At 39.2% G+C, this 18,364-nt stretch overlaps 1 protein-coding gene across 4 annotated transcripts; it reads left to right on the forward strand.

The window, feature by feature from the left end:
* Positions 1 to 62: 62 nt before the first annotated feature.
* Positions 63 to 17,746, forward strand: LOC113025376 (voltage-dependent anion-selective channel protein 2). Of its 4 annotated transcripts, XM_026173037.1 has the most exons (11): positions 3,340 to 3,473; positions 3,951 to 4,046; positions 6,159 to 6,229; positions 6,955 to 7,004; positions 7,597 to 7,599; positions 12,697 to 12,849; positions 12,936 to 12,988; positions 13,817 to 14,038; positions 14,515 to 14,665; positions 14,767 to 14,824; positions 16,486 to 17,746. In XM_026173037.1, the coding sequence occupies exons 3-11, from the start codon at positions 6,163 to 6,165 to the stop codon at positions 16,575 to 16,577; spliced, it is 849 nt and encodes a 282-aa protein (XP_026028822.1). In that variant the 5' UTR covers positions 3,340 to 3,473; positions 3,951 to 4,046; positions 6,159 to 6,162; the 3' UTR covers positions 16,578 to 17,746. The 4 variants fall into 4 exon arrangements, with proteins under 4 accessions (XP_026028823.1, XP_026028822.1, XP_026028821.1 ...); XM_026173038.1 differs by lacking the exons at positions 3,340 to 3,473; positions 3,951 to 4,046 and adding an exon at positions 63 to 450; XM_026173036.1 differs by lacking the exon at positions 3,951 to 4,046.
* Positions 17,747 to 18,364: the final 618 nt, after the last annotated feature.

The following is an 18,364-nucleotide window of genomic DNA, read 5'->3' on the forward strand; positions in this document are numbered from 1 at the left end:
CAGATTACTTTGAAAATCTGCTGTTGATTTTTTTTTAATGGTCCTAAGTGACTTAACAAACAAACAAACAAACAAAACATGTGTCTGAAAACTGTAAGGTACAAGGACTTGACTGAAAATGACAAGCAGCCAGTGTCCAGTGAAACACTCTAAATGATGGAAAACTATTTCACAGGACCACTTTAAAAATTACAATAAGGTAACTTCTTGGAAGTAAAATATGATGAACTGTGCAGTGGCTCAAGACCTCCGCACAGAGCTCTAGCTTAACCATTAATTTTCCTATAGCTTATCTAACATCACATTAACTGAAGTTGGATGAAGTTAAACTTTGATTTGTATTAATGTTTAACCCTGTACCCATTTCTTCAAGAGGCTTTGCCTTTTCCCAGATGCCATTTGGGGACAGAGAGAGATTGAAGTCCTCCCAGCTTCTCATCACATCTGAGGGTAAAAGGTCTTTAACATCCAGCCTTATATGTTAAAAGTGATGCAGAGTGCTGCAACAGACTTTTTTTCTATATGTGCTTTTGAAAAATATAGTAAATCATCCTTATTCTTAATCAAAGATATAATAAAAGCATAAGTCTGATTAATGTGCTGCATGAGAAATGAAGTTTGAGTAATTAAAACTGTTCTAATGTCTGGATTATGTAGACATGATCCAGTTTGGACCTTGGAAAATAATGGTTCTAATGACAGGCCTCTGTCACACTGAGAGTCTGACTTTGGAGTGAGTGGGTGAGGGAGGGAGGGAGGGAGGGAGGGAGGGAGGGAGCAAAGCTGAAGAGCCACGGATCTAAAAGAATATCTGATTTTAACATGACTGATTCGATAAAAGAAATTGTACTGAGTATAGTGTGATCAATAAACACTGAGTTTGAAGTGAGAGAAAGTATTCCTTTGTATTTGAATTAAAAAGGGATTTACTAAAATGGATGTACATATGAGAATAAGCTAATTGAAATAAAATTGCATAAACTGAATGAAACATGAACTGAATTGTATTTATATTTGATTGAATGTTCATATGTAATAGAATTTTCAACACAAAGAATAACACAGCAAAGAAGAAAATGTAATTAAGTGATTTTAAAGTTTAAACTTTGCTTTAAATCATGCATGTGGAAAAGTCAGAGAGAGGATGATAAGGTGTGACTGGACACCGGGTGATTAGTAGTCAACAACAGTCTATGGATGTCAGAGTGGGTGAGGCCAGATGTCATCTCAGAAAATGTAATGTCCAGAAAGAGAAGGGATGACTGGGTATAAAAATCTTGTGCAGATGAGATAAAGATTTCTGCCCTTTGTAAGATGTTCACGGCCGAAAAGTGCTGCAGAGATGCCAGAGGATTTAACAGCTGCCCAAACTATTAACCTGCAAATCGGTCTTGTATTTTTTGCCTTTTCCTCTGCTCATTTTTGCCGTGTTATATTATAGAATCAAGAGGACTTCACAGAGCACAGAGATAAGCACAACTTCAGATCTGGATGTGCCTGTTCTCTCCAACTTTTCTCCTCACAAAGATCAGACAAAAGTTAGCATTAGCTCAGAGTAGGTTCATTAGATAAGTATAATTCAGATGATTTGATTCCCCCTTTGCTTTGTTCTTGCTAAATTGTTCTAATAAAAAAAAATCTAAGGAGTGGACATTCCCTTTTTAACCCTTTGTGAAACAGTAAAGGTTAAAACCTGAGTATTAATCTGCATTAGTATAAATAACTCGTACAGGTTACTCCAGCCCTTTAAAAGTAACTGACCCTTGGGGCTTAGTTTTCCAACCTGTTATATTTAACACAGTTTGTTACCAAGTGCACTAATCTACAGGGCAGTTGTCGGAATTGGTGTGGCTGGTAAGATACTGACCGGGCATGTAAAACTACTCAGAGTCTGGTTTTTATCTGTGGAGGCAGGGTAGACACATGGATGACTTTTGAGGCAATTAGAACTGGGCGAGTCCCCTCAACCATCTGCCCCATTTAAGCTCTGTATTGCCAACTGGGTAATACTCATAGGATCAGAGATTAGGATTAGTTAGAGAGCGGATCCAGACTTCCTGTATTGGAGTGCTGGTCCCAGAAATAGACAAATGTTCTTTTGAGTGTTTAAATAAAAGTTGCATTGACTCACTATACCAGTAGAATGGGTCATCTATCAAACTGAAGGTTGATGGATCAGTTCCCCGGCTACTCCAGTCTATATGTCGAAGTGTCCTTAAGGAAACCACTAAATCCCAAGTTGCCATCTATCGGAATGTGCATGAAGATTAGACAAAGTGCTTAGGTATAGAGAAAAATCCTTGAATGAATGTCTGATGTCTGCTTGGGTGACTGAGGCTTATAGGAAAATGTGCTTTGAGTGCTCAGTTTAAGCACAAGGGTTCTATAGAAATAGCATTTAAAATCCATTAAAAAGTGGTATTACATGAGTTCAATTTCAACTGGCATTTCTTCAACACCAAAACTCACAGTGGTTCTTTCCTCACAATCTCTTTACAAGCTGATATATCAGACTAATTCAGTTTTATTTCAGATAACAGCACATAAAAGTAAATGACCAGAATATATGTCCAAAAGCACAAAAACTGTATGACGACTGATGTTTCCACATTCATTGTCTTCCATACTTAGCAACAGGATGTTGAAGATGGAGCTGCCAGTCAGGAAGAAATGATCAGTCATTCCTCCACTCTTATACCTCACCCTATATTCCCTCCTATTTTTTAACTTTGTGTTCACCACAGCTATTTTCATCCTTTTTCCAAAATCCACTACCATCTGTCCTGCATTTCTCTCTTTAACACCACCCCTACCCAACCCATCCTCATCACATGTCTTCCGTTCACATACATTTCCATTCCATCCAAGTCTGTTCACCAACCTATCTATCCTTGGGATACTCTCTACCATTTCGTCTAACTTACTAAATTCCTCTTTCTCTTCTTTGTCTTCCAACCTCTGGGATATATGGATTGACAACATTTTACATCACCCCTTTGATTTCCAGCTTCAAACTCATGCCTCATGCCTTCTCTTCCTTCAAAACTACCTCTGCTCCATTTCTCTTCCCAGGTGGAAGGGAAGAACTTGCTTCCTTTCTGCCACGTCTCCTGGACACACAGTATATCTATCTACAGTAAGATACAGTAAATGTGACTGACAGTCTGAAAGCTGCATTAATGTCCAAAGACTAAGCGTCCACGAATAAGGCACGTTGTTGTCCGCCTCTGTGTTCTAATAAACGTTTACTGCCTCACATTAACAGTGTCTCAGATATATCTCTTGCTCTTATAATACCTCTTTGTTCGCTTCTAGTCGATAGCGCGCATGCGCCATGATAGATCTCCTTCATTGTGCCCTGTCCCCGTTATAAGCATTTCCAAGCTAGGTTAGCTGTCAATTCACTCCACCGCATCACGCCAGGGACGCTCCGGGCTGTGCAGACTCCTTTTGCAAATACCTTTGCTGCATCGGTAACAGTGCTGATAAATGTTAAACACATCGCTGATCTTTATAACCCCTGCGTAGTTATTTATATGTGCTGTTGCTTCTTTGAGAATTGTGCGTTTATCTCCAAGGTTAGATGTCCAGCTAGCATGTTGTAACGGTATAGCTAACGGTATCTGTTATGTAATGATGTTTAGCTTTGCAGTGCACAGTTAAATCCTTTGGTTCATTGGTTTCTAGAGCTCCATTGCAGCGACACAGAACAGTCAAGCTAGGCACGGATTTAGCAGCCGTACCAGTGGGGTTTCTGTTTAGCTGGATATAAAAGTGTGCATGCGTGTGTGTGCTTGGGAAAGGAGTAGGGTGTCACTAATATGCTCGCAACTATCATATTTTTTGCTTGTTAGTGTGTCAGTGCAACTTAGACAGCAACCAGCTAACTGACTGTCAAACCCCCTATACGCCTTCCTCCCGGCCATCTGCTATCCTTTGTCCCAACTAAGAGATGCAGCACTGAACGTTTGCGATGAGCAGAACGAGCTGTTGTTTAGCATTGGTCACTTGGGAACTTATCTATACCAGCTGCTTGTACACATAAGGTAATAGTCCGATTATAACTGCAGTATATTCAGTAGAGAAAGAAACACGGAGCCCCCCTTTTGTATGCTATCCCACATTGAGTTTTTTGTTCTTCATGCAGCAATCGTAGCCGGTTCATGAGTTAGCGCGCGTGTACAAATATATGGAAATGTGGCTTTATCTTATTTACCAAATTATTTTGCACATGTCTCGTTTAGAGCTCCGTGTGAGTCTATTTAGAGTTACATCAGTCATCAGTACAGTACCGCTAGTTTCTCATTTCCTTGCTCTTACTGTGAGTGCATATCTTGTCACACACACACACACCCAAACGTGTGTGCAGTGGTTTCCTATAATATAATATAATATAATATAATATAATATAATATAATATAATATAATATAATAACAACATAGTAGGTAGGTAGGGTAGGTTACCATAAGTGCAGTAATAACAGCAGATGTTTCATCAAATATAATGAGAGTAAGAGAGAGCCAGAGCCTGATAATTACAGTACTGCTGTCAGAACTAAAGTCAACTCGCTTTACCACAGTATATGCTTTAGTAGAAGACCATTACAAATACGCAAGAAAGAGCTCTTGGCGTACAGTAGCTAGAGGGAATTACCTACAAACTGCTGCCACTTTGCTGTTTGCACCCTGCATACTAATTATCAAAGGTTTACTCACTTTAACACCTTGTAAAAGTCATCATCATCAATGGCATGCATCTCACAACAACCAAAATGCAGCAGAACTTGATTCATGTTCACTGTGGCAACTGTTTAAATTCTTATGTTTCGTGGAAACTGGTTTGAATCCAAGTGGACATGTTAGTTGTGGTTTTAACATTGGCGTAGCTTCTGTTAGGTTGACACTGTGTAAAACACAGCTTAGCTTTGTTATTTGGTCCTGTATTGCGCTGTAGATGTTCATGTACAGGTTATGGTTCATTCTTATATTGTCTGTCAAAGCTCTTGAGATCACGAGGAAAAAGAGATACAGAACAGAGCAGTTAACCCAGGTGTTTGTGCAGCTTGTGAATCCCATGTGAAACCACTGTAGCTCTCCAGGTCGTAACCGCTGACTGGTGGTGTAGTAAACACAGAACAGCATAGAGTTGAACCTAATGGATTGGGCATTGAAACAGTTTTCTGCTTGAGGTTTTTTGGACCTTCCTGACTCAGTGCATTGCTTGGTGGCTCTTCTTGCTTAACCAAAGTACACCAGTTTCTGCCTGAATACTGTTGTTTGCTTAAAAGGAGTCTATCAAAGAACAGCTTGTTCCCTTCTGCTGGATGTCAATAGGTAACCCGACTGTTTAATCAGGTACAGGCAGTTATTGCATTCAGTAGGTACACGGGAGTCCATCCTAACAAAATGGGGACTTCAGCAAAAAATCTCAAACGTCAGCAACTTTCAAAAAGGTTCTGGTGACTGTAGAGACAGTGAAGAATGAAGTACAATGAAAATCATTATCATGTTCAAGAACCCAGTTTGAGAATGGCTTGTGATCTTGATGGAACCTGTTTCCAGTTCTTGGCTGACAGGCGGTCTTCTGCTGCTGCAACTCATGTGCTTCATGGTTCAACATGTTGTGAATTCACAGATGCTCTTCTGCATACCTTAGTTGTGATGAGTGGTTATTTGAGTTACTGTTGCATTCCTGTCAGCTTTAAGCAGTCTGACCATTGTGCTCTGACTTCTTGCATCAAGGCATTTTCATGGAGAACTGCTGCTCACTGGATAGTTTCTCTGTTTCAGACATGCTCTGCAAACATTCTCTGTTCTCAGTTTAAACTTTAGCAGGTCATGACCATCTTTATACCCATGCCTTAATGCAGTGGCCTTGTTATTGGCTGATTAGATATTTTTTTTAAAAAGCAGCTGAATATGTATATCTAGTGAAGTAACCTGTGACTATATACAAAAACCACTGAGACTTTAACTTTTGTTAAGTGCTCATTCAGTATGAGCACTTAACTGAGCAGTATAACCAATTGATGAACAACATGGATGGTCATACCCTGTTTCTAAAGATGAGTTTTTACTGCTAAGCCTTTAAACACTTGTGTAGAATATTGTGAAGTTTCAAATTTGACAAAAGAAACATCTGCCTTTATCTTCTCCAGCACAATGGCTGTCCCTCCAGCATACTCAGACCTGGGCAAGGCCGCCAAAGATATATTCAGCAAGGGATATGGTGAGCACTGTTTTAAGCTTAGGAGTAAATTATTAACTGTGGGGAATTCCTAAAGTACAACTTATTCTGTGTGCTTCTTATCCACACTACACATTTAATAAATACACTGATGTGAACAGAACTAAAAGTCTGGATATAATTTCAGACATTAGATACTCATTTTTTGAACGCTGAAATTACAGTTTTGTACATATAAGGTACATATTTGTTTTTTGAAGGAGATACCAGTATGTACAAAAAATATATAATTTATGTATGAATTCATGGAGTATATAAATTGTATAAATCTAACAACAGACAAGAGTCTCTAAAGGAAGCTGAATGAAATGGAGAACTGTCAGAGCAGCACCTCGAATGTGGTGAAGCACTTGAGAATGAGCAGATGTAACTGGTAAGCAGTGATTGAATTTTAAAAAACAAAAGAAATCAACTTGTCTTTTAGTAAATAAATTGGGTGCCCGCCAGCATACCTGGGCAGCCTGTCCAAGTAAAGTCTGTGTAGGAAACCGTGAAGGAAGGTTTACAAGCTCGTCTGTTGCTCGTTTAACATTTTAAAATGATGTTACAGCTAGTCTGACCACAACGTGGCTTAGTCTTTACAATTAATAAACCACCTTTGTGGAGGAAATCTATCTAAAAATGTTAAATTATGCCTTTTTAAACCTTCCTGTCTCTGATTTGTCTTGCACATAATAACTATTAACTCATATTTTGTAATCAATCAGGCTTTGGTGTTGTGAAGCTGGACCTCAAGACCAAATCACAAAGCGGAGTGGTGAGAACACTTTTTTCTTTTCATGTTCTTTCTTTATTCTTCACCTTTCCTTTGCCTTTTCATGCTAATCTCTAACCTCCAAATCCTGCTGCACAGGTACCCTCTCATGCTCAATGCCTTATTTAATTACAGTAACTGGACTCCTGCTGTGACTCGGAGCTGAAAGGGATTTAAAGCTGTTTTCACACATAAACTATACCTCTGAACTCTTTAGACATTGTGCTGCCTGCACGAAGGCAGAAGTCCAGACAGACTGGACATTAAATCTCTGTGTGGCAATTTGATAGGTGATTGTTTAGAGAATTCATAGCAAGTGACTGAATGTCATATACTGTCTGTGCTGCTTCCTTCAGGTGACCCTCACCTTAACCAAACAGAGTTATTTCCATTAGAACACGTCTGTTGAGTTCATGTGTAAAAACATCTCAGGTGGACGAATGTGGACCTGCTTGGCTTAATGTGCTCTCTGTTCTTGAGAAACATGACAGGCCTGCAGGTGTGCATTTGTGGCTTGTCTGTCTCTCTGGTCACCTTTCCTAACCCCTGCTCTGTCTCCACGCTGCTGCCCTGGACTGCTCGCTCTCTAATGTAGATGGTAAGATCGGTGTCAGGGCTGACTGCTCTGTCTGTCTGTGTAACTCAGAACAAGTTTCCATGGATTTCTGTTCTGTTAACTTACCTAAACCTTTGTTCAATTACAAGTCATTTTTTCAGTTGTTATTGTGGTTAAGTTGTTTTTTTGTCTTTATAATATTCATAAAGCATGAAAAAATGATTTTCTCTCTCTTCACACTCATTTATACTATTTCCATTTCTTTATGGAGATTGTCTTTACTTTGGGTTGTACTCCTTTACATTATTTTTGCATTATTATACCTGACCAAACAGTATGTTGTATGATTGATAAAATGCCAGAAAATGGAGAAGAATATTATTAAGCTATTATATTAATTTCAGGCTCAATATTTAAATTTTTTGTGCTACCTTTACTGCTCAAAATAGTCCTGTATTTATGTTTTACTTGGTCTTTATTTCACTGGTGGAAACGAGACATTTTAGCTTCTCTTCTTTTTTAGCCACTGATTGGTTACATTTTGAACAGAAAAGGTTTGAACAGTGGGTGGGTGGGGCTTCGGTGCTCATCACTAGTGCTGTGTGCCTGAGAATACCATGTGAGGGATATTTCCCTGCTGACATCATGCTTAGCCAAGAGTTAAAAAAAAAAAACTTCTGAAAACGACTGTTTAGAGCAGTCAGGGTAGTTGTAAACAACCAGTCCTCATTATTTGAAACTTTGAACATGTTCAGTGGTAAATGTCTTTTTACTCAAGCGTCATTCACACAATCTCACACACACACACTTTTTTCTGTATCCAAGCCCTTTGTCTAACATTTGCGCATACACTCCCACTTCAGCGGATGCATCAGAGGCAACTCGGTGTTAAGTATATTTCCCAATAAATTGAGAATAAATTGGCGGGGAATCGAGGCACCGATCTTCCTTTACCTCCTGAGTCACAGCCACCCCAAACAGCCATCATTGTAATAAGATACACTGAACAAAAATATAAACGCAACACTTTTGTTTTTGCTCCCATTCCCCATGGGATGGACGTAGAGACCTAAAATTCATTCCAGATACACAATATAACCATCCCTCCCAGACAGTGGTCACAAATCAGTCCAAATGGGGCAGGGATAGCTCAGTAGGTAAAGTGGTCGCCCCATGATCGGAAGGTCGGCGGTTCGAATCCACTTAACGGCTACCCTGAGGTACCCCTGAGCAAGGTACCGTCCCTACACACTGCTCCCCGGGCGCCTGCTTAGTGGGCTGCCCACTGCTTCACTGAGTGAATGGGTCAAATGCAGAGAAAAACAAGTAATTTCCCCATGGGGATCAATAAAGTATCCATTATTATTAAATGTGTGGTAGTGGGCACATCTGCTATATTGAGATAATCCATCCCACCTCACAGGTGTGCCACATCAGGATGCTGATCTGACATCATGAGTAGTGCACAGGTGTACCTCAGACTGCCCACAACAAAAGGCCACCCTGGAATGTGCAGTTTTGTCTCACAGCAAAATGCCACAGATGCCACAAGCAATGAGGGAGCGTGCAATTGGCATGCTGACAGCAGGAATGCCAACCAGATCTGTCGCCCGTGCATTGAATGTTCATTTCTCAACCATAAGCCATCTCCACAGGCGTTTCAGAGAATATGGCAGCACATCCAACCGGCCTCACAACCGCAGACCTCGTGTAACCACACCAGCCCAGGACCTCCACATCCAGCAGGTTCACCTCCAAGATCGTCTGAGACCAGCCACCCAGACAGCTGCTGGAACAATTGGTTTGCACAACCAAACAATTTCTGCACAAACTGTCAGAAACCGTCTCAGGGACGCTCAACTGCATGCCCGTTGTCCTCATCGGGGTCTTGACCTGACTCCAGCTCGTCGCCGTAACAGACTTGTGTGGGCAAATGCTCACATTCGATGGCGTCTGGCACGTTGGAGAGGTGTGCGCTTCACGGATGAATCATGGTTCACATTGTTCAGGGCAGATGGCAGCTGAGAATGTCCCAGTTCTTGCATGGCCAGCATACTCACCGGACATGTCACCCATTGAGCATGTTCGGGATGTGCTTGACCGGCGTATACGACAGCGTGTACCAGTTCCCATGAATATCCAACAACCTCGCACAGCCATTGAAGTGGAGTGGACCAACATTCCACAGGCCACAATTGACAATCTGATAGACTCCATGCGACGATGTGTTGCACTGCATGAGGCAAATGGTGGTCACACCAGATACTGACCGGTTCTGGGTCCCCAGACCCCCAATAGCGCAAAAAACTGCACATTCCAGGGTGGCCTTTTGTTGTGGGCAGTCTGAGGTACACCTGTGCACTACTCATGATGTCAGATCAGCATCCTGATGTGGCACACCTGTGAGGTGGGATGGATTATCTCAATATAGCAGATGTGCCCACTACCACACATTTGGACTGATTTGTGACCACTGTTTGGGAGGGATGGTTATATTGTGTATCTGGAATGAATTTTAGGTCTCTACGTCCATCCCATGGGGAATGGGAGCAAAAACAAAAGTGTTGCGTTTATATTTTTGTTCAGTGTATGTATGAGAGAAAATAAGGAAAAGAAGAGACTTGGAGGAATTTAAAAACGGGAAGAAAGCAAAAAGATGCATTGGGTGGCAGGGCTGCACTACACTTTTATAGCTATTTAAAAAAAATCTGAATGGCATTGTTTCATTATTCTGTCAACAGCCCCCTTTACTCTAGAGCAAAACAGCTCAGTAACTTTGATTGTCGTGTTCTGTATTATAGGATGAATCGAATGACTTAACACTGATCAGTTTGCAGTTAACCAGGGAAATGACTAGGGCTGTTCCTGGTCAGTTACTAGGTAATTGATGAGGTTCTTAGTCACACAATCTTTCTTAAATGCCATAAAATGTCACCTGAGTGTGTTAAAGATGGAAGCAGTGTCTGTGTTTGTTTGGTAGCTTCAGTAATGGTGACTAAGCTTTTAGAACAGTTTAACTTGGACATTAGGGCTGTTTGATATAACGATATATATCGGATGATGATATAAAAACATCTATCATTTCATTTTACGCTATCGTTTGTTTCGTGGTGTCGCAAAATAAACTGTTTACGGCAATATTTTTTCATCATTTTGATGGTCACTGTTACAACTCCAGCTACATGACGCCCAGCTGGAAACACTTCAAGCAAGTCGAGCTGCCCGAGATTCACAGAATTTACAGAAAATGTTACATTTTTGTGATTTATATCGTTATCGACGATAGAATTCTTATATCGGGATATGAGATTTTGGTCATATCGCACAGCCCTATTGGACATCATGTGCTATGAAGGCCTTTGTCACAACATGATGCATGTATTAGTCAGTCTCTAATACAGCTGCATTGACTTTTCTTATATTTGTGTCTGAATTGAGATTTGCTAAAGGACCATCTCTTTGGACTCACAGAAGTACAATCACAGAAACTGTGCTGCCGTTGTCTCAGTTCGTTGACAGATTTTCACACAGAGATATGTTGTTGATTCATATACATATGTTGTTTTGCGACGCATACATAGTGTGTGGTGATGACTTATCTGATCATTACCTCAGGTTTTTTTTCTGCTTTGACATGTAAAATGAAATTAGTTATCGTTAGCACACACTGAAAGACTTGTCGATACAAAAATCATCAGCAGGGCACCACTTTAAATGTACTTTGTAATAAAGAATTTATTTAGAGAAAAGCCCTGATTGTAATTTAAATCAAATATAATTTGCTTTGAAAATAAAATTTGAAATAAAAAAACAAAACAAAAACAATGCCACATGTTGCATTACTTTTTAACAGATTACAGATTTCTGTACAATGCTACCTTAAGTAATTTGGAACACTATCTAACTCGTATTACCTTTCAGATATTATTTTACTGGCAATGATGTTGGCAAGCTAGATACCGTTAGCTAGCTAGCTGTAATTGGGCTGTGCTGTATAAATCTGTGATCGTTAGCTGAGAGGGTTAGCTTATAAAATACATTGAAAAGTGCCAGCTAAATTCAGGCTCAGGATATGGATTAATTAGCTGACCTTACCTTCTGTTATAAAGTACTTTTTTTTTATTGGTGGTTCAATCCCTGCCTTCTCCAGTCTGCCAAAGTATCATTGGGCAAAGTACTGAATCCCAAGTTGGTTTTTGACGCATCCATCACATGAAAGAATTGGATTAATGTTACACAGAAAGCACTTAGGTATAGAAAAAAGTGCCTGTATGAATATAGGTTAAAGAGGCATGTTGTATAAGATCCAGTCCATTTAATATTGTTTACATTTGCTACAGCATTCATGTGTGGTAGCTGTATATATATCTCTATTCTATACACATCCGGTAACATTTAGAGGGCTCTAAAATCATCTTGGCATCCGGTAACATTTTTGACAATATTGTGATTTTAGTGACACAAGGCTAAAAGCCAATTCTGAACCATGCTGCGTTGAATTTGGTGGAATCTTCATTGTTGACTTGAATGGGTGTGATCGGAACTAGAATACATTTCTGCTGGTAGGACTGATGTTGATATGCCAGTACAGAAAAATGTCTTATTAACATTGGGAGGTGGATTTGTGTTTTTCTAATGACTTGGCACTGTTCTTACTCATTTCACTATGCATAAAAGCAGTCTAATCTTATTTTAATAAATGCAAGTCAGGGCAACAGCCACTGTCTGAGAATTACATTGCATTCTTACATATATTTTTCAAGGTTCTCTTTTTTCCTTTGTTTTTAAGCATGCACTCTTGTTTAGAAAAAGTGTTCTAGTGCTTATTGTCAGTGGCAGTTTAGATAATCACTTTGTTGTAATCATCATGTTTATCATTGTTTTTGTGTTCACTTTGTTTGTCTTCTGCCTCATTAGTGTCTTGCATGCATTCATCTGTGAGACTGTCTTATTATGTCAGTGTATCTGTATTGTTTAATATGTAGAGTACATGCTGATGATTATCACTGTATTTTTGACATGACTAATTATATTTGGTCTCAGTTCCTTTTTCCATTTTGATATCCAACAATTCAACAATCTGCGCAACAATACCCTGCGTTCCACACTCATGCTTTGTGCTAATTGGTCCTTCACCAGGAGTTCAACACATCTGGCTCCAGTAACACAGATACAGGGAAGGCCTCAGGGAGCCTGGAGACCAAGTACAAGATGAAGGAGCTAGGCCTGAGCGTCAACCAGAAGTGGAACACAGATAACACCCTGGGTACTGAAGTCACTGTGGAGGACCAGGTGTGTGTTTGTGGTTAAGAAACTGATTTAATTGTTTAAATGTTCCTAAAAAAAACTATTGACTCCAAGTTTTACTTTACCTATAGCTGGCTCAAGGACTGAAAGTTGGCTTGGATACATCTTTTGTACCAAACACAGGGTGAGACTCCATTTATTGGTTTGTGTGACTTATACTGTGTTATGTAATCAGTATTAACTTTGGGTCAATCCTGGATAAACAGAGTGCTGACTCTTTTTTCCACTCTTGCCTTGTTAATAATTAGCTGCATGCTTTAAACTTCTTGTATCCTCAAATTCAGTCCTCCTTTTTAAACCTTTAACTACCGATATAGTAAAAGCTGTACACTTAGTTTACTAATATTTTCCAAATCTGATAGATCAACAGATAAGAGAAGTTTTCATCCAGCTGACCTCACTCTTTACATGTTATTGTGTGCTGACAAAAGATGGACACACATAGAGGTTCCTATAATTATTAGTAACATCTAACAACTACACCTCGAATATATTCAAATTTGAAAGTTCTTCTGCGTACTTCAATGCCTCTAATAATTAATGTTGTTATTCTTACTTATTGTATCCATGTTGATGTATAGTAATGTACCGCTACAGAGTCTCAAAGAATAAGCTGATTTCTCAGTGTCTTATATTTCCTTTAACTTATTGGCCACTCTGTTTCTCTTGGCATGCCCTTATCAAAGCATTCCCTCTCTACTAATATATTTTTGACTTTCCTACTCTGTCTGTGTCAGAATCTAATTAGAGTTGTGTTTACAGTAATAACAGAACATGTCAGCTTATGCAAAAGTGTGGCTCATTCATGTGGTTTAAATAGTTTTTTAACAGCATGGAGCTGTGTGATCTGGGAATTCAATACATCATATTGTTTCCAGATAAATTGGAATTTATTGTTGTCATTGGTTTTGGTATTTTAATGGCTCATCACTGTGATTAACCAACTTTTCAGCAAGAAGAGTGGCAAGCTCAAGACTGGCTACAAGCGTGACTATATGAATATTGGCTGCGATGTTGACTTTGAGGGTCCCATCATCCACGCTTCTGCTGTGTTGGGCTATGAAGGCTGGCTGGCAGGCTATCAGATGGCCTTTGATACGGCCAAATCCAAACTGGCTCAGAACAACTTTGCACTCGGATACAGGGCCGGGGACTTCCAGCTTCACACCAATGTGTGAGTGATTTTACATACGTACATAAACAGTTTGTGAAGATGCTTTGTTGCTTTTTCAAATCATGGGCATCACATATCTAACTTCTGTTGCTGTAGTCAAAGCTCTGCACAAAAACCTGCTGGGTGGAAGCATTTTTTTTAAAGGTTGTTCAAACCCACAGACAGAATATCCTCATATTGGACTTGATTTGCTTCTACCCCTCTACCCTTCTACCCCAAGAGCAACTACCCCACAGGATTTGTGTCTCCTCCCATCTCGAACCAGACTTTTCTCATGGAAATGTTCACTTGGAACTGATTTGAATTTAGTGGCAAATTGTCCCAGTGACCTAAAACACATTTTTGGGCATCAGTTACTAATTTCATTATGGGTTGTCATAAGTGGAATACAAAGAGGGATGAATTTATAATTTGGAGACTGGTCTGCAGGATAGACTTCTGTTTGCTTAAGTAAATAAATGTCTGTTCTCTCTCAGTAATGACGGGACTGAGTTTGGCGGCTCCATCTACCAAAAGGTAAATGACGAGTTGGAGACAGCGGTTACTCTGGCCTGGACAGCTGGCAGCAACAACACTCGTTTCGGCATTGCTGCCAAATACAAGCTGGACAAAGATGCCTCTCTGTCTGTGAGGACTGACTCTTCACATTCACATGCACTGTTGCTGAAGCATATTCTCACAAACCGTTGTGCTGTTGTGTCTGACGCCTTGTCATGTTTCCCCTACAGGCCAAAGTGAACAATGCCAGTCTGATCGGAATAGGCTACACCCAGAGCCTTCGACCAGGTGAGTTACCTTCCTCAACTGTGCCATTGGCACCCAGCAAAATACTTTCCCAACCTACACAGGAAGATCTTGGTTGTTTAAAAATACAACCCCATTTCCAAAAAAACTGATATTTTTCAATTAAATTCAATTTTATTTATGTCGCACCATTTACAACAGCAGTTGCCTCAAGGCGCTTTATATTGTAAGGTAAAGACCATACAATACAATGGTATATAATATGTAAATCCATGACTTGCAAATCTCACAAACTGAATTTTTATTCAGAATAGAAAGTAAAAAAAATCACTTGTTTAAACTAAGTTTGGTATAAAAATTCTAAGAAAAAAAATAGGTCATAATGAATTTGATGGCAGTAACACAGTAGTACGTTAATGTCTAGATAATGAGGAAACCAGTTGCTGGACATTTGCGAGGGGAATGTTTTCATATTCTTGTTGCATATATGATTCTAAGCAAACAACAGATTGTGATGCACCAAATATTTTTAGTTGGTTTAAGGCAGGGGTGTCAAACTCAAATACACAGTGGGCCAAAATTCAAAACTGGAACAAAGTCACGGGCTAACATTAATATTTATTGAAAAAAAAATCTTCCTCCAGATATAAGAATGAATCTTTTCTTATGGACTCAAATAAGTTTTGCTGAAAAACTGAATATGGAACAAGCAAAGCTTAATACTAAACAATATATATATTAGCTGTATAATACCAGTAGGCCAGCTCTAATAGTAATTTGGTATGGCTTCGCGGGCCAAATGTAATTAGGCTGCGGGCCAAATTTGGACCGCGGGCCAGAGTTTGACACCTATGGTTTAAGATCTAGACTGCAGACAGGCCAGTTAAGCAGCTAGAATCTTCGAATATGAAGCCATGCTCCTGTAACATATACAGTATGGAGTTTAGCACTGTCTGAACCATGAACGCTCTTCCCTGTAAAAGATCTTGTCTGTTTACTAAAACCATAGAACTTTCCCTATTAATGGTGCATTTTAGATCCTGAGATATTCAAAGTCTTCACAATTATATATTACATCTTAACGTAAAATTAAAGTACATTATTCTAAAAATATTCTGAATATCAACTTTTTTTCCCCCGCAGACTCAAATATCTCCCTGTCTTTACTTCTTAGAAACTCTAGCTCTCTGAAATGCTCTCTTTATACCCATACCCCCATACTCATGTTATTGACCTTTTGCTCTTGTCCCAGCTATTTTGAAATGTATGGCTGCCACTAAATTAAAAGCTAATAGTTTTCATGAAATAGTAAAATGTAAACATTTGAAATGTTTGTGTTTTTTTAATGTTCTAATGTGAATAAAATATGAGTTTATGATGTTTGCAAGTCATTGCACTTTGTTTTATTTACATGTTACACAGCATAACAACTTGTTTGGTTGTACAAAATGTTTTTATTTTAACCCGTTTCAGTCGATCGAAAATTTGAAGCTTGTGAGGGCAACCTTGACTAAGAAATTCAGGAGTTAAGATCTTGATCAAGCAAGAAGGGGCAAACCATGTGCTTTGAAATTTACACCACACACTTATACAGGATAGTTAGGATAGGATAGACGCACTGATACTCGTGCCCCCATGTCAACTTTTTTGAACAGGTCTAAAATTGAAAGTGTATCTACAACGTTATGACTGTGTCTGTGCAGGTGTTAAGGTCACCCTCTCAGCTCTCATTGATGGCAAGAACTTCAACGCCGGCGGACACAAAGTCGGCATGGGCTTCGAGGTTGAAGCGTAAACACGAAACCTACCAATAAAGAAGAAGAAGCCCACTTCAGCACTTAGTTTTCGGCACCCTCCTATCACGATAACTTGTCTCCTTCTCTTGTCTCTGGACTCTCCCTCACACACCCCTCCCTTGTTCATACTTCTGATGAGCATTTCTGACAGTAATAGTCAAGTCTTAGCATTATGCTTAAAAAGTTGTGTGGCTGATCCTGAAACTGGCGGTGCATAGTTGTGGAGAATTGTTTTTATGGCGTTTGAAATAACTATTTATTTCCCTGTAGGTCTTGAATGAAGTAGTTGTTGGTGTACATGTGTAGCTCATTTAAAGCTTCAGTACTGAGTTATTACTGCATTCCTAAAAGCATGTCAAATGAAGGGTTGGATGCAGAGCTTAAAGCTTATTTGCTTGGTTAAAAGAGGTGCAGAGTGTTGTCGCTTTATTTTTGTATCCATTTGAACGGTTTTGGCTTTTTTTGCTGCAATCCAAGGACTATTTAATCCATGTCATTGTTTTCATACAACACATATCATTAAATATTGAAGTAGTGGTGGATGAAGTTAAAGACCGATTTCTGGAATGACGACATGAACGATGTTAGATCTATTCTTGCACATGTCTCAAAATGCTTTTTTAGCCCTTTGTGACTTCTGTTTTTGGTAGGTGAAATCAACATAATGGAATCTTCTGGTAGCTCTTTGGGTTTGTTTGTGTTTTTACATTTCTACAGTGTTGTTTTCATCTATCTGTCTCAGCTCAACGGTTACAATGAAAGTGAGGCTATTTTGCTTCTGTATCTCAGAGGCACCAGTTATCTTAACTTGACTGCCAGCTGTTTCCTCATGTTGCTCGGGGACCTCACTCGTTGCTGTCAGTGATCGTGTCTTCAAAACTATCTCCACTCTTAAGCTCTGTATATTAAAGTACAGGTGCTTGTCCTCCAAGTAATTCCAGTCGAAACACTTGAGGAGTGTTGTGTCCCCAGATGTCTGTCCTGTTACTTTGGTTGGAAATCCTGCATCAGAATGTTTCTTTTTCATCTTGTGTTGTCATTATTATTATTATTATTATTATTATGAGACTTTCTTTTCTTTGTCACATAGACACAGTACCTCATTTTTTCCAGTGTAAACTAAGAGAACTCTAATAATAAAAAAAAATGGGAAAACAGCACCTATTAATGAATTGAATTCTTTGTCTCAATTAATGCCTTCAGTATTTAGTATTATATTGCTCTTACAGTGCAGTGGTGGCCAGGCTTCTGTAGCTGTAGCTGAGCTGAGCATGACTTTTACTATCTTGGGATTTTAAAGATCTAAATGACAAGTGAAGATTGGATCTAACTTAAATGTAGGAGTCATTTTCTTTGCCATTACATACCCTAATAGAGAAGCTTGTAACAGTTGTCAGGCCAAAATACATGTACCCTTACTACCATTACCACACATGACATGAATGTTAATAACAAAATCTATCTTATGTAATTATACGTGATAGCTTATTGTTCCTTATAATTTAAAGCAATTATCTTTACATGGGGCTGTTAAGCTAGTTGTTAATCTGTAGCCACCTTATTGCTAAACTGAGCTAGCTAGTTTGTGCCACTAGCTTCATAACAAATGTTATGTGCTATCCTTCGTGCCATGTCTGTTGAGAAGAAAACAGATTTCTTAAAGTATAAAAATATTCTTTTAAAGTTGCACTTGCATTAAGAAGAATAGTGTTGGTGTTTAAAGTGGTGAATTCTGCACATAAAGTTGATATCAATTGGACTGAAAGATACCTTAAACAATATGGTC

The sequence above is a fragment of the Astatotilapia calliptera genome, chromosome 7 (genome assembly GCF_900246225.1).
Source record: "Astatotilapia calliptera chromosome 7, fAstCal1.2, whole genome shotgun sequence".
NCBI classification, from domain to species: Eukaryota; Metazoa; Chordata; class Actinopteri; order Cichliformes; family Cichlidae; genus Astatotilapia; species Astatotilapia calliptera.